General features: G+C 43.2%; 1 protein-coding gene across 3 annotated transcripts in view; it reads right to left on the bottom strand.

The window, feature by feature from the left end:
• Positions 1 to 76: 76 nt before the first annotated feature.
• Positions 77 to 16,090, bottom strand: part of pacs1b (phosphofurin acidic cluster sorting protein 1b) — a 70,914-nt gene continuing 54,900 nt past the window's right edge. Inside the window, exons 9-24 of one of the 3 annotated variants that reach the window (XM_087836261.1) lie at positions 12,749 to 12,909; positions 12,216 to 12,309; positions 10,655 to 10,738; positions 10,308 to 10,429; positions 9,663 to 9,798; positions 9,220 to 9,324; positions 8,995 to 9,101; positions 7,578 to 7,732; positions 7,209 to 7,319; positions 7,019 to 7,121; positions 6,890 to 6,932; positions 6,758 to 6,800; positions 6,537 to 6,678; positions 5,544 to 5,782; positions 5,008 to 5,127; positions 77 to 4,919 (exon numbers count right to left, since the gene is read on the bottom strand). In XM_087836261.1, coding sequence (XP_087692387.1) covers positions 4,801 to 4,919; positions 5,008 to 5,127; positions 5,544 to 5,782; positions 6,537 to 6,678; positions 6,758 to 6,800; positions 6,890 to 6,932; positions 7,019 to 7,121; positions 7,209 to 7,319; positions 7,578 to 7,732; positions 8,995 to 9,101; positions 9,220 to 9,324; positions 9,663 to 9,798; positions 10,308 to 10,429; positions 10,655 to 10,738; positions 12,216 to 12,309; positions 12,749 to 12,909 — 1,884 coding nt within the window. In that variant the 3' untranslated portion in view covers positions 77 to 4,800. Of the gene's footprint in view, positions 4,920 to 5,007; positions 5,128 to 5,543; positions 5,783 to 6,536; positions 6,679 to 6,757; positions 6,801 to 6,889; positions 6,933 to 7,018; positions 7,320 to 7,577; positions 7,733 to 8,994; positions 9,102 to 9,219; positions 9,325 to 9,662; positions 9,799 to 10,307; positions 10,430 to 10,654; positions 10,739 to 12,215; positions 12,310 to 12,748; positions 12,910 to 16,090 lie in introns of all 3 variants that reach the window. The other 2 variants (XM_087836264.1, XM_087836258.1) reach the window with 2 other exon arrangements.

The following is a 16,090-nucleotide window of genomic DNA, read 5'->3' as shown; positions in this document are numbered from 1 at the left end:
TAAGCTGTATGGAGCTGTAGTACAAGCACACATCTGTAGTCCGGTAAGAGGAGACAGGGCTACAAATCAAGAATATCTTTATTTAAAAAAAAAACAATGAAACAATGAAACACTTCCACTTCTCATCCCACATCTGTTTGATTGACAAACGTAATCATGAAAAAAGCGGTACTACAAAACATGTCAAATTAAAAAAAACAAAAGCAAAAAAATAAAGAATACAATATAACAAGTACTATTCTGATATGTACAAGCATCATTGTTTCTTATAGTATTGTTATAGGCAAAAGGCAAAAAAGCTGAAGACTGCTGCTGAAGAAATGATGGCATGTGCAAAATACTCTTCACAAGTCCACAAGCTCAGGGCGCTCTGTTCTGAGCAGAACCTCGGTCGGGTATAAATCTACTGCTTTCACAGGTAACTCCCATTTTCATGAAGACAGATGGCAAAATTCAATTCAATTAAAACGTGTGAGGGGGTAACGGCATGCTCTCAGAAAGGTGAGCTTGTGGAGGCTTGGTGAAGAAGAAGACTCTCTCATCACCAGAGGGACGGCAGAGAGAGAAAGACACTGCTGACCACTGACAGATTACTGATGGACCGAACAGCTCCTAATCTCTAACCACGACTAGTCAAGGACAGAGGAACCATCGTCACAAACACATTGACACAGGTACAGAGGTACAGGTATTAAAAAAAAAATACATAGCAACACTTTCAGGACTTACACGCACAGAACAACCAGCTTGTTCAGAGAGACGGCAGGAGAACATGTAAATGGGGTCAAATCAGTTTTTGTTAGGCGATTAGGAATGAGACTGTGTTGACAATGCAATAAGTTCAAAACAAGGATCACTTTGCTGTTAATGTAGGGTGTTTTCAGGCTATCAGCATCCACCAAAAACCCCACATATCTCTGGATATTCTCACAATTTCTTCACATTTTAGTTTCTGGCAGTGATTTTTAATACCTCCAATGCTCAGTTTCAGTGATCTCCCTCTGAGCGCACAAGTTGAAGAGGCATGAAAAGACTACGCTTAATTTCAGGAAATCGCATCATTGCAATAATTTGACTAACAATACTACAAGGCAAAGAGCATTTTGACTCAATTAGAGGTCTCTTCCAACAGCAGATACTCGAGCCCAGCTACAATTTACGTTAAAAAGTTGAAGGTTTCGTTCCAAATATTGTACAAATTTCGCAAATTTAAAAATGCCGTACCACACTTCCATACTAAAGTTAGAAAAACCTACTATTTCAACACTACGAGTTCATACATTTAGCAAATAGTTTACAATGCATGAAGTGATGCAAGTTTTGAGGTTGCCATGTAGTGGGGAAAAGAACCACTGCCTCATTGACTGAGTCCTAATATACATTATATGGACAAAAGTATTGAGACACACCTCCTAATGTTTCAATTCAACTGTTTTCAGACCCGTTGCCACAGAAATCATTCATCTAGCCAGACAATCTGCCTTTACAACATCTGTGAAAGAATGGGCGGGTGCAAAGAGCTCATTGAATTTGAGTGAGGTGCTGTAACAGGGTTCCACCATTGAAGTTTTTCCCTCTTTAATATCTCACTGTCAGCTGTAAGTACTATTACTGAACAGGAGTAACCATGGCAACTCATCCACGAAGTTCCCGACCACAAAGTTACGGAGTGGGGTCACCGAGCGATGAGGGATATGGCATAGACATTAACATCAGCACAAAAACTGTGCGCCGGGAGCTTCACAGCATGCGTTTCCATGTGTAACATGTAGCTGACTCAGGTCTTTTGTCCATATAGTGCATCTAGTATTTTAATCATTATTTTCACAGTTCTTATTTTGCTGACCTAACGATGCAGAAACTCAACTCTGGCTGACTTTACTGGAAGGAGTTAAAATGTGGAGTGGGAACTGTTTTAGTTTCTAAAGGGGAGGACACAACAGAATATGTTTGCTATATTCAACTAGTAAATGCATTTGCAGTTTCTTATTTAAAGATCAGACAGATTTAAAGAAGCTTGATCATTTAATTCTAATTGTTTATCTGTTCATCGGGCGAATAGAAGCCCAATATTTGCTGTGCTTTTAGCTCAGTTTTGGTCTCCACCAACTCTTATTTGACACTTTAACTCTTAAGTTTCTCCTCTCTGTTTCCAGGAGGATTGATTGATTGATTGATTTAAAAAAAATCAAGATTTAATCTAAAGGATACTTCACAGAAACACAAGCTGTTGTGACCCAAAGGTTGTTTCCTTCAAGCGGTACAGCAGCTCAGTTCTGGACCTTAGATTCATTTGAATGAAGTAATTAAACTGTGAAGTCTCTGTATATATGGGTTATTTTAAAGTAGTACTAAAAGTTTGTTCTATTTTCTTAGCAAAGGTCTTTGATTTGTTTCAGAAAATGCAGCAATTTATGCTTAAGCCAGTATCTTTTAAAGGAATTAGTACTGGAATGAAACCTCCTGTTTTTAGTTTGGATCGAGCAACCTCTACGTCAAACCACAGTCCATCATCCAGGAACCCGAAAACCCGACATATTGTATGTAAGGCAGTTAGCTTTCTGTCTGTAAGGGCCTTCAGTGGTTGTCATCACGAGGAAAAAGAGAAGCCTCATTTCTAAAAGTCTGTGATCTCTACTGTCTTAACAAAAATAATCAGTCGTTCACACGTAAACTGAATTCAATACATTCAAATTTTTTGAAATCCCTAAAAAAAAAATCAATCCGCAGCTAGCTGAGTGTTTGCTCGGCGGTGACCACTCGTTAGCGAAGCGTTGTGTAACAGGAGAGGAAAAACAGAGATGAACATGTGCCGCCGACATCACAACTGTAACACTTTAAACGCCGACACAGGAGAAAAAGAAACAAAAAAAACACTTTGAGATCGACTTTCAAACAAACCAAAAAAAAAAAGTTATTTAAACCAAGAAATTGGCATTAACACTATTTTAAAAAAGCTGTATTAGTAATACTTCACTGGAGAGTGTTACGATGTAGGTGACACAAGGCAGAATCATTAAAAACGACTGTTATAAATCCACAAACATTCTTAGATTTTAGCTCCAATGGTTCCCTCATGTCATTAAAAGTTCAGTTAACCTTCAAGCTTGTCCAATTTTTACTGTTTAATCAAGAAAAACAAACTGTATTCGCCTTGTGCCAGTCTACAAAGTGAACAAGATGACCACAGCAGCTTTTGCAGCTCTAATCGAATAGTCACTGACATCAACACACACACGCACACTTACACACCAGCTGCATGCCCTCTGTCACATGGTAAAAAAAACAATTTCTCCTCTCAAGTGATTTTTTTTTTTTTAAAGTTTCTGATCACATTACATGTATTTCACACCACACACACACAAACACACACTTGTTACCAGTTACTGTACACTCACTAATCACCTCATGACATCCTAGAGAAAGCGTGTAGTGGAGAGGCAAAAACAAACAACAACAAAAAAAGGTCAGTAAGGAGCTGAAAGACAACGATCACGCTCTGTGAGAGTTTCCACCAGGTCTGCTGTTCCCACTGAAAACAAAGCTGCCAGTCTAGCCAATAAAATGAAGACAAGGTTTTTTTTCAGGTGGGGGGGGGGACAACATCGGCCACAACGTTGTGCTTCACTGCAAGTAACTAACTCCCATTTTTACAGCACGAACACTAAAAGAAAAAACAACAGCTTTTCCCGTTAAGTGCTGTAAGAGTTTCGGATGGTTTAAACATGCATTTTGCTGCTTTCTGTTGCATATGTATTTATTTCTGCTGTTAACGAGAGTTAAACCTTTATTGTTATTTTTTTAAACACCCAAAACGGTCCACGTGTAATTGTACGGTAAGTGCATAGCAAATAAAGATTAAAGAAAATGCACACTACGGTAGCCCCTGCCCTGATGTCTTGGATCTCTTCACAGTAACAAACACTATGCATCACGACACAGCTTTGCAGGGAAGGGTTGGACATTTCTCACTACTGCACTTTTTTTTAAAGGACACTTGACATTTACAGGTTGTTGTTTTTTTCTCATTTTTTTTTTTGGTTTTTTTAAGAGGAAATATTTGCCATTAGACATCCAAATCACCTACAGAGGAAATATATATATAGATATAGTATGGAAGCCCTTGAAATTAAAAAATAAACCAACAGGATTTGTTGAAGGGCATTTTTTTTCTGCTAACATAGGGTGAGGTGGGGGGGCGGGGGGGAATCCATTAAACGCCAGCTTTGTTATTTGGCTGCACGTTCTTAGTGACTTGTGCACACGCTGAGGCGCTGTTGCACTAATTTGGAGTTTGTTTGCGGCACATGGTTGGTGTATCTGTTAGTTTAGAGCATGCACGTGAGGATCGGGGGTCTTCTGAGGGGGGCGGGGGCAATCTTTGAAACCGGTGAGTGGTTGCATGCTGCTGCATTCCATAGAACGGAAACATAAAAGGCAGTTGGCTAATAATCTTGTGCTGTAGTCCCCTTGTAAACACACACACACACACACCCACACCCACACCCACACACACACATACTGTACATTCACGTGTGCATGCATACTCACGGAGCACACCAACACACACAGAAAGGGGGCAATAATAAAGTGACTAGTAACAGCACTGCACCCCAGCGCTACCCTCCATCCTCTCCCTAAAGACAAATAAGACAACTGAAGCCAAAATGAGATTAAGGAAAAGGAGAAAATCCAGCTGCTTTATGTCCTCCCTCAGCTCTGCGGGTGGCTGAGAGGTGGGGTTTGTGTGGAGGGCAGTCGAAAGGTCAGGTCAGGTTAGAGGAGTCGAGGCGCTCGGCCCTACGAGGGAGGCTTGCTGTAGCCGAAAAGTCCGACAGGTAGGTATTTGACGTGAGTGGGCCACTGGGCGGCCAGCTGGAAGAACTTGACGTCGTTCCACTCGACGCCGTCTATGGACACTGGTGAGAGATGAAAACGACGGTGAGGAGAAGCTACAATGTGAGCAGGAAAGAAACCAATAAAGCTGCTCGCGATCATCCAGCTCACCTTTCAGGATGGTCTGCTGCTGCTTGGCCGAGCAGATGAGTCGACTGATGCCTTCGATGACCTGGCTCTTGGAGTCTACGTCCTTCTCTTTGGGCTTCTTCCCCAAGAAGATGGTAGGAACTGAAGGGAGGAACAAACACCAGAGTCAAAGTGCTGTGTGGTGGAGGGAGACGACGACTGGGTGACAGTGTGAGTCTAGATTAAACTGGCTTACTTCAATTGCATTTAAATCTCTAGTATCCAACTACAGAGGACACATATCTCTATAACCTGCTTCTCAGAGTATGCGCTCTGAACATGGATCTGAGGGATTTCTTTTAAAGACTTGTCCAAAGGGCTTTGCAGTAACTATTTTAGGGCCTATCTGCAGGGAACGTGGCTAACTGCAACAAGCCTGCAAGTCAAAAACACTTATTTAGTGATAACAATGTAATATGGCCTCAGTCTGTGCTGAATGCAATACAGTTTCAATTTTAGTTTCAAGTAAAGCCATAATCATAAAAATGATTTAAAGCATCAGATTTCAAACGCCTCACCTTTTTTGTTCTTCTCCTTGGTGACCACAGTCATGGCCATGGTGCTGACCTGGGCCTGTGGATCGCTGCTGCCCCCGCCTGGTAGCCTGCTGACCTGCAGCGAGCGGAAGGCGCTCTTCAGCGTGTTCTTGCAGCCCGTGTCGCGCCGCTCTCCCTCCCGCCGCTTCTCTGCCAGAGAGGCCAGCCAGTAATCCACCTGCAGACCGATGGCGTCCACGCCGTGGGACATGCTGGGGCTCCTGTGGACAGACAGCGCGTGCATGAGCGACTTTCTCAGGCCTTTTGTGACAACTGTAAAGCCTCATAACTGAACTTTCCTATTATTCTCTGGTCTCTCATGTCAAACTTGTGAAGAACTTAATTATTAACATATTTATCTGACATTATTTGTAGTTTTTAGTTTCAGCAGAATACACAGATGCAGTGAGGGGTTCTGCTCTGGTCCAATTATGAGACATACATACATCTAACTTTTCTTTACATCACAAACACATTTGTAAGATAATTTAACAGCTTCACGAGCAGACCGACTTGAATCTGACAGCTGAATTTCATTCATCATGTTCAACACACTCCCTAAATAATTTCTGCAGAGGGCGAAATGTGAAAGATCAGATCAGTGAGAGCTCTGCAGAGAGGCACTGCAGCAAAAAAACATCTGATTCAGTGGCTGAAGCATCAAAGAGAGCCTCAACTTGGAGGAGGATCTCAGAGAAACACGAACAACTCGCTGCCTGTTTGCTTAAGCATCAGATTTAAAAATAAATAAATAAATGAATGAAATGAAGATTTGAAGACTGAAATCTCCAAATCAAATATTTGGAAACTCGCCTCAGACACAGGGAAATCCGTCATACCAAGTTACATGTTATAACAAAAACACAGTGACATGTGAGACCATTTCTAGCGATATTCCACCCACACTGCTGCGATAATGAGGAATATGATAAAACAAGATCCTGTAAAAGAATATGAATGTTAGCGAACTCTTACCCTTGAACTGTGAGCACGCTCCCCATGGAGGGAGAGGAGGGAGGCGTGGCTGTCTCTTTGATCATCCCGGTGGGAGAGCTGTGGGAGGGGGGTGATGTGGAGGGGACAGCGAGGCTCACTGCTACACCCTCCTCTGCATCTCCTTCATAACCCAAATGGAAATAAGAGCGTGAAACCCTAAATCGAATTTTAACATCTTTTGACATTTTCCAAACACTCACCTGTTGGAGACTGACCAGACTCGATCAGACCAACCTTCACCACCTGGAAAACAAGAAGGGATGTCAGCCAAAGATCCTGAAGATGAGCAGCAGCAAAGGTAAAAAGTTCCCACTCAAGAGTATAATTCTCACCCCAATAAAAGGAATGAACTTCTGGTAGGAGTCTTCATCTCGCCTGGGAAAAGGACAGTGAGCGGTGTTTGTTAAAGAAGACCTAAAAGATCAGAGATCTGGTGCGTGTTCGCTGACATCTGTACTCACGTTCTGTGCTTGCAGGTTAGCATGGCCTCGGCGATGGGCAACTGGTGTGTTACTGTAGCTCCGCTGATGTATTGGGAAATTCTTCCTGCCACATCCAACTGATCTGCAGGAGAAAATAAAACAATTGGAGAAGTGAATAAACGTGCGAAATGCTGAAGTATGTCCTGAGGGGAGACGGCACGTGTGGTACCTGTCTGTGGTGGCTCTGAGCGACTGAACACGTCTCTCCACGCCCCGTCCAGAAAGGAGGAGCTGTAGCGATTGTCGAGGGCTCCGAGGTGTTTAGCCACAGGATGAGAGCCTGATGAACATAATGAGAGAGCGGGAAGGTGAGAATGTGGAAGGAAGAAGGATCGAGGAGTTTAATGAGCTAACACGACTCCCTGTTCCTCCTATCAATGTGCCAACAATCAAGACATACTAACAAGTTACAGCATTTCCCAAAGCCCAATTAGCATGCAGACAAGTGACTGTGTGCACCAGACATCACTTCCTGCAAAGCAGTAAAACTTTGTTGCAGTCTGACTCTGCAGGAAGAGACAAAAGCAGGCTCTCTCACCCAGCGGCACCACCAGGAAGCGCATGTGGTTCAGCCAGTCAGACGTCTTGTTGGCGAGCTGGGTGACGAAGAACTGCAGGATGGCTCCCAGGTAGCTCTGGCTGCCCACCGCCACCACCTTCACTGGTCTGGGCATGGACGAGTTACAGTTGCAGCTACCAGGAAAAAGAAAGAGAGAGAGGGAGGGAGAAATACTCATTACTCAAGAATCAAAAATTTTGATTATCGTCTCAAAACATACTTAGAACATTCCTGTTTTAAGAAACACAACCTAATCTCTATTGGAAAATATCCTAAAAAACTAGATTTCTTATTACAGTGTGTCCTACTCCCTTCAAAAGTGCAAACTAGTGGTAACCAGAATGGAAAGAAAAGCAGATGCCTGAGATGAAGCACATCAAACTAGTGAGAATTCATTCAGTGCTCAGGAACCCAGACTGTGGGCGTTTTTAAAGGACATAGTACACACAGGTGTATGAAAACTCTAGTTTTAAGGATGTTTCCTGTGTGGATCGCCCTTCATTTTTATACTGAATTCCATTTGAAGTGGGAAGTCAGAAATCCAGAGTTCCCACTCAGAATTTTCAGCCAGAACACCCTCTCAAGATACACTATCCCACTCGGAAAGCTGGAGAAGACAATCTAACTCCAACTTCACAATCCAAGATGACAGCTCAGAGCGTAAACTGCACTAAAACTGTGAGACTCGTCCTCTGTACTATTACTGATGTGTATTCATGACTTGCTAAATAATCACTGACCAGGCTCTATCCATGAATGTGCTGCAGAGGTGTTTTTAACAGCAGAAATACAGGCACTGCGTTGCACTCCAGGTACTGTTACTGATGGCTAGCAAGCTAAATAAAACCTGTTACTGTGGCTGTACTGTAATGGGTTTGACTTCAGTCCCAGCTCCTGCATTAGAAAAAGAAACACGAAGCCCCTTTTATCCCCAGACTACAATCTAACTCACATTATTTAAGGCAAAATAATCATTTTATATTTCTAACTATTGCTCTGATGACATTTCCTTCATGTTTAGGCAAATTTCATGCAAACAGTGCAAACACAAACCAGAAGAATTCCCACATGTGCGGGAGAGAGTGATAAGCAGAGGGACAAGCTGACGTGATGGATGCAGATATGGGAGACATATAAAGTTTTTGTTGCTTTGATAAAGCAAAGTGAGTCACAGGGGCAAAAAAAGGAGCAAAATATATAAGGGTCAAAGGAAGAACAGAAGTCAGAAAAATAAGGCTCAGAGCAAGAAGAAAAACTAAACAGATGAGTCACTCTGCACACCAATGAGTCTAGCTCGCTGTGTGTGTGTGTGTGTGTGTGTGTGTGTGTGTGTGTGTGTGTGTGTGTGTGTGTGTGTGTGTGTGTGTGTGTGTTAGATTCGATCAGAAAAACTCACAACTTCTGGATGCGAGTGAGCACGGCAGACAGCACCGCCTGTATTTCAGCTGCTGAGCACGTGCAGACCACCGGGTGTCTCTGTACCTGGAGCTGCTCTGCAACATACTGCAATACATGAAAGAGGAGATGTGCAGTCAAAAAAAAAAGGAAAGAAATAGGAATAAAAAAGAAAAAGAACCCACCAAATCCACCCAAAGTTATTACGGAAAGCTGCAGGCCTTACCTGCCCCGCCCAGTCTGTGCTGTTGACCAAAATGAGGCTCTCTGGGAGCGCCGAGTCCGACAACAAAATCTGGTTAAGCTGATCGTACACTGCTTTCCTCAGAACCTACACACACACACACACACACACACACACAGAGTACATAAATCTCCCCACAGCGACACATTTGCTCTTCAGATGACTCATCACCACATACATAATTCATTTCTGAGCTCCAGGCCGGTCGTACATTATCAGAATTCATGTGTTTTATTTTTTTAAAAACGCGTGGGTCATAAGCAGACGGAGAACAAAGGAAGATTTTTTTGGTCTTATGTTAATTCCTCTGTGGGAAACAACCACAATACGCAGGTTTATTTTTGTATACATGGTTGAAACGATGATGCTGAAATCCTGGAAAGAGCTAAATCGAAATGAGATTTTATAAATGTTCAGTGTCGTACCGGCGTGCTGTGTCCCAGCTCCGGGGACCTCTCAGAGTCTGAGCTGTTGGTCCGCTCACTGAGAGGTTTGGACAGCTGTCTCTCCTTCATCGGAGTGCTAATGCGCTTCTGCCTTGGTGTATGGCCTCCATCCAACCTGGTGGGGAAGAAAGGAAAAAAGAAAAAAACAAAGTCAAACTCAAGAAATAAGAAGTTCAGGATTTTTCAGCATAGTCGCCTCTGAGGCCTCATTTTTCCTTTCATTTTATAAGCTTTACTTAGAGATCCTGAGTTGCCCTCAGAATTTACCAAGCACAGGGTTTGTAAGCATGTTCATTAAAGGAAGGGGTTAATGCTTGAATTCGTAGCTTTCAAAGCAGATCCAGTGTATAGTTATAATGATATAGGATTGTCTTTAGCGTACATTACATTTTTTTTGTAAACTAAATGCCCTCCTGGCAAACTTGGGGGATCCAATCTGGCACTAACTCTGCTGATCACTTAACCTTTCACCTTTCTGTCCAAACATATATTTATTCTGGCTCTAAAAAACAAGATGGCAGGGGTCATTACTCGTGCTAAAATTGAGCCGATTAGTAAAGAGGCCAACGCACGGATTAAAACAGCAAAACAAATGTATCTGGGACTAAGCCTTGGGTGACTTACCTCGGCGATGCCATCGGCTGTGCTTCACTTTTGCTGCTCTTAATGGGTGTACGGGGTTTTTCTGCCACGGACACCATGATGCACGGGCCGACTTCAGCGAACAGCTCCTGGTCTGTTAGCTCCTACACACAAACAGACACACACAGTCCACAGACAGGCTGTCAGTGTCAAAGAAAGGAGATACTGGCACCCACTTTTTTGTGTTTCTTCTGCTCTCTCAATCTGTCTCGCTTGCAGCACAGATGGCAGCGAATCCGCCTCACAGTGATACCGACAAAGATCCCAGCACAACATTAACTCTCCCTCTTTGACACACTGACACTCATAACACACGAGGAAAGTCGTACCAGCGTGTCGGTCTCAGACGGGATCTCATCCAGGTTGCGGCTTCGGGAAGGTTTCATCTTCTCCAGAAGAGGCTGCTCCCCCTGCTGGGAACAGAAGGGAGAAGCAGTCAGTCTACGGGCTTAATGAGCCTCGAGATTTGGTAGACAAGAAGGAGCAGAGCTCTCGGCTCTCGGCTTCAGGGAGAAAACACAACAGCAGTTACGCCCAGAAGATGTTGGTTTTCGTCTGCCGTTTTAGGCCAGACGAAGCATTCTACACAAATAATTAGATAGGACCTACTTACTGAAGTGAAAGCAGCTTCTTCATCTTCCAAACACATATTTGAGAAAGTCCCCAACAGCAGTCAGAACCTAAAAGCTTATTTCATTATGAAGGGAGGAACTGGAGCTGCCTGAAGCACATCCAGTGCCATCCATTCAAACTGAGAGAGACTAAACACTTTTTATTCACCAGATGGTCACCGTCAAAGACTTATTGAATTTCTGCTCCATTAAGGAAATGTTAGTGTGAAACATTTTTCAAATTTCACATTTCCACTGCGCTCCCCCGCCGTGCTGACTGTCACCGGCTTTAGATTCTGGATATTTAGCACATCAATGCAGAGTCGCATGCTGTTTTTCATGCTTCTTGCTTCATTTCATGCTGCATTCTTCACATACTTTATGGTACTGTGTGCTACTTAGTCACACTGTTTTACTACAGCTTTATTGTTTTGCTATCCTGCCACTAGAAGCACTTTGCAATCTTAGGTTAATGCCGTATCGCTCAGCTTCTCGTGTACTTTTACTATGACTTCTTAAGGGCCCAAGAAATAGAAGAGAGAAATAGAAGAAGTTATAGTATTCACAAGAAATCTTGAGCCAACCCTAAGTTCTTTATGTTTGGCTAATAAAATGAGAAATGTGCAGCAATTTATTGAAATATGAACAAGCATATTTAAGGACAGACTGCACAGCGTGCTGAGATATGCCAAGTTTTCAGCAAATTACGCATTTTAGTTGTAACAATAGTAGTAGAGCCTACAAAGGGATGGCTCAAGACTTATGCACAGTACCGTATATCCAACACTACTAAATTAAATTGTGTATCAAGTTTTTTTCCCATAAGGTAACGTCAATGGGGTGATGGGGGTGGCTGTAGCTCAGGTGGCAGAGCAGGTCAGCCACTAACCAGAAGGTCGGTGGTTCGATCCCAGGCTGCCTCCTGGCTGCATGCCAAATATCCTTGGGCAAGATACTAACCCCATGTTTGCCTACTGGTGGTGGTCAGAGGGGCCGGTGGCGCCAGTGTCCGGAAGCCTCGCCTCTGTCACTATACAAATGCAGGCCATTTACCATTTTACCAATGTAGAGAAAATACAAATACTCTTGAGTTTTTGCTGAGACGGACACAGGTCTCACAGCTTCACACATCACCGCACACAAGCTGAATCACTTTACACCAAAGAGGCGAGCGCTGCATTTGGACACAGGTTTGAAAGCTTTCCGGTTGTAAAGTCAGATATCCTTTGTGAAGAGTTAAGATTCACTGCGCTCTAACGGGTTTCAATGAGTTACTCACCGGACTGAACGTGTCTCTGCCCAAACTGCCTTTGCTGTTCAGGCTGCCGATCTCCGTCTGAGAGCTTGACTGAGACATTCCCTCAAAGAACGGCCTGAGCAAACACACACACATTAACTTTTTATTCAGATACTTGCATAACACACATTTATTTTTTAATGATAGACAGAAAGAAAGAGCAGAACAGAACAAAGTCAAGTAACACCGGTAAGACTTCTGGGTCACTCTGAGGCTTTCTGATGTTATTGAAAATAATGACTCAGACTGGGCAGCGATTCTGTGTCGCTAAAGTATGCAAAGAAGAATTTTTGAGCAAAATTATTATTATTCAAAAGTTCTGATCAAAGTTAAAACTGACCCAGTTTTGGCTCATGCCAAGCTTTTAATCTGCGGCTGTAATGAGCAGCTTCGCCCAACAGAGGGGGCTCTGAATTGTTAATGAAAGTCCTCTCGGTGTGCTCGTCAGTGTCTGTGCAGGTGAAGCGGGAGTGTGGGGGTGAATATTAATGTCGCGTCTGTGCCTGTGCTCGTACCTCAGCTTAGGTTTGGGCGTGCTCAGGATGCTGTCGGTCTCGTCCAGCTCCGGCCCGCTGTCGCTCGGGTTGTACATCTCCAGGCTGTCGTACAGCTCGTCCAGGTCCTCCTCCACCTCCTGGATCTGCTCCCTGGACACGTGCTCCAGGCCAAAACCAACCTGGGAGCGACGCACGGAGGAGAGGGTGACCAAGACACACGGTCGCTGTGCAACTTTAACACCTAGAGTTTCTGTTTATCACCTGAATCTGTCACTTCTCTTCACACAAATAGAAGCTATAAAAAGCACAACGACAGCCTCCCTTCCTTTAAATGAGCACTAATCTCTGTGCGTACAGGGGACAGACGTGTTGATACCAGCTGTGAAACCCGACACGGATCACTGCCTGTTTCTCTGTTGACACCACGGGGCTTTGCAAGCCCGCAATTTCACAGAAGCTGAATATCAAAAGTGAAAGACGCGAGATGCTTACATGCCACAGTGACCTGGCTAACATCAGAGCGAGTCAGGCAGCTCAGCCACAAACTTCTAAACAGGGAGCCCAGTTATAGCAGTGATTTGGACTTAAAAGCTAAGTATTCATGCATGTAATCATAAGCAATACAAGCAGGGATAAACAGAAATAACATGAGTTTGTATTTGGACCAGCACTCGACTCCAAAAATGTTCACTTCAGCGTGGGAACAGAGACGTCACGTCTTTACGATTTAAAGCGCACTCAGGAGCCAGTAAACCATACACAATGGATAATCATTTGTATTGTTATCTGATGTGATAGCATAGCTGGTTCTCCTTTCATAATGTAACACTATCTGCCTGTGTGCGTGCGTGTGCGCATATGTGTGAGATCACTGAGGGGGGAAAAAAACAAGGTGGAGACGCATTCATTAGAAGCAACCACCTCAAAGTACTCCAACAGGTGTTTATATGTCTGTGGACAGACTTTTCATTGTGATTGTGTCATAGGCACACACGTGGCTGGCATCTCAATGAAAGCAGACTTGGACGGCAGGATATTTCCTTAAGGAAAAACACCAGCGCTGTAAACAATATCATTACAGTCGCTGGTACTGGGAATTTGTGTAAAACACTACTGATCTATCAGTTCAATCACAAGCTGCACTTTTGTAATATTTGTTGAAATACATTGTGTTTTTAACCTGCAGGAGGTCCTGAGTGTTTCAGATTGATGTGCATTCTCTGAAGCTGTCCCCGCTGCTGCTATGGTGACGTTTTTTAAAAAAGTTGATGGTCTTTTTATGGGTCAAATGACAGGTGAGGCGTCAGGCCCTTTGTAGTGTTATTGTTTGTCGAGGGGATTGATTTAGTTATTAGGCAGCTGGTCAAATAAGGTCAAACGCTTACTGCCTTTAGTACACGTGGACTGATGGTGCATCATCAGAGGAATAACCGAGAGACGGCTTTTGTCTGAGAACTCTTTACTATCGAGTCAGATGTGATTCTATTGTAAAAATCATCTAGTTTGTTGTTCAACAAGTATAAGCTGGGGTAAAATTAGATTTCTATTGCAGCAATGAGTTTCCAGACAGTTAATAATTAAACTTATGGCTGAATCTATAAGAATCCAACTATCCTCTGCTCCTTATCTGAGTTTGGGTCACAGGGACAGCAGTCTGGGGCGGTGAGGGACTGAGTGTTTCTCAAGAGAGCCCAGAGTTATAATCTTTCCAGCTAGTCTCCTGGCAGCCTTCTCTCGGTAGGACATGGTTGAAACACCTCTTTTAGGTGACGTCCAGAAAGTATCCTAATCAGGACCACCTAAACTGACTCCTTTAGCCCACGGGGCCTTGACCTGAAAAGGCTACATTGGTCCGCAGGGGTTTGCTGCTTATTGGATTGAGCGGTGATCAGTGTGGAGGGCAATCCAATCCTCAGCTTCCATAACCAGTTTGCAGTACATGGAGCGTCACTTCTACCAAACCATCATTAAATAAATCAGGTCAGATTTGACCAGAGGCCCTCATCAGATTAGATCACACAGACTGAACAAGACCCACCTTTGAACTCCACTTTTGTTTCAATCTCAACTAAACACCTAAAATTTTATAACTCTGTCTTGTGCGGCTGTGATGTTTTCCCAGTAACAAAATCTGTACACAAACAGACATAAACAACAAATATCAAACCGCCTTTGTGGTACTTAAAAAGTAGCAGAAAGAGTTTTGCTAGGATCAGCAATGTTTGTAATCACATGAATAAAGCAGAAGTAGATTTTCTGCAATACTGGTCACAGCAATACACATGGAAGATTTTATAATAATAGTGATATGAGTAATTAAAATAAAAGAAGTCACATGTTCAGGCTAACACACGGTTAGGTCTGTAAGATTTGCCTCTGCACACCATTACAGCAGATCTTAAACCAGCTTTAATTAAAGAAAGTGTTGCATTCAATGTTCAGGAATTACAGACATTTTTATGACCAGTCTCCTGTTTTCAGATGCTCTGAATTAACTGAACACAAGTCTACAAGGCTGAAGTGTAGAGCTTATGGACGTCAGCAAATGCTGTTTCCTCACTTGGGATGCTTTGTTAGACCTTTAATGCAGACGCTGCTTTTTTGTGGGTCTCAGCCTTCAGTAGCCAAAAATCTGCTCCGCTGAGTTGAGATTAGGTGACCGACTTGAAGAAAATCACATTTATTTGCTTTAAGAATCTCTTGAGTTGCTTTTGCAGTTTGCTTTGGGTCATTATTTGCACTATGAAGCACTGTGTGACCAGTTCTGCAGCATATGACTGAATCTGAGCAGAAAGTACAGCCCTGTGCACTTCACAGTTCATCCTGCTGCTTGCATCTGCAGTCACATCATTAACAAACACTACTGACCCAGTTCCACTGGCAGCCATACATGCCCTCGCCCTAACACTGCTGCCACTATGCTTCTCTTCCCATCATTCTGCTACATTTTCATCTTAGTTTCATCCGTCCACAGAAATCTCTCCAGAACTGTGGGTGCTCTTATAGATGTTTTCAGTCCAAGTCTGATGTGACTTAAGTGAAACCGCTGATGGTTTTCACCCTGTTGTAAAATCTCTGTATTTACATTCATCAAGAGTTTCTCCCTTAGACAGCCGCCTCCTCAAGAGTGTTCATCACATGGTTAAATGCTGTGAAGCTGTTCTTTTAACCATGGAAATAACTCTTTCATCGTGCACTTTGGCCGTCTTCTGTGCTCTTTTAGGCTTTTTAGTGTAGCTGAGCTGCTGAGTGCATTCATTCTTTCTAACAATGCACCAGACTGTTGATTCCTTTCGCTACTGAAGTTTTTGCTCTTTCTGTGACAGGTTTCCTGAGATTTGCAGGCTTAATGACGGCATA

The sequence above is a fragment of the Neolamprologus brichardi genome, chromosome 3 (genome assembly GCF_056152115.1).
Source record: "Neolamprologus brichardi isolate AB-2024 chromosome 3, ASM5615211v1, whole genome shotgun sequence".
Taxonomy (NCBI): Eukaryota; Metazoa; Chordata; class Actinopteri; order Cichliformes; family Cichlidae; genus Neolamprologus; species Neolamprologus brichardi.
This window is presented reverse-complemented; position numbering and strand designations above follow the sequence as displayed.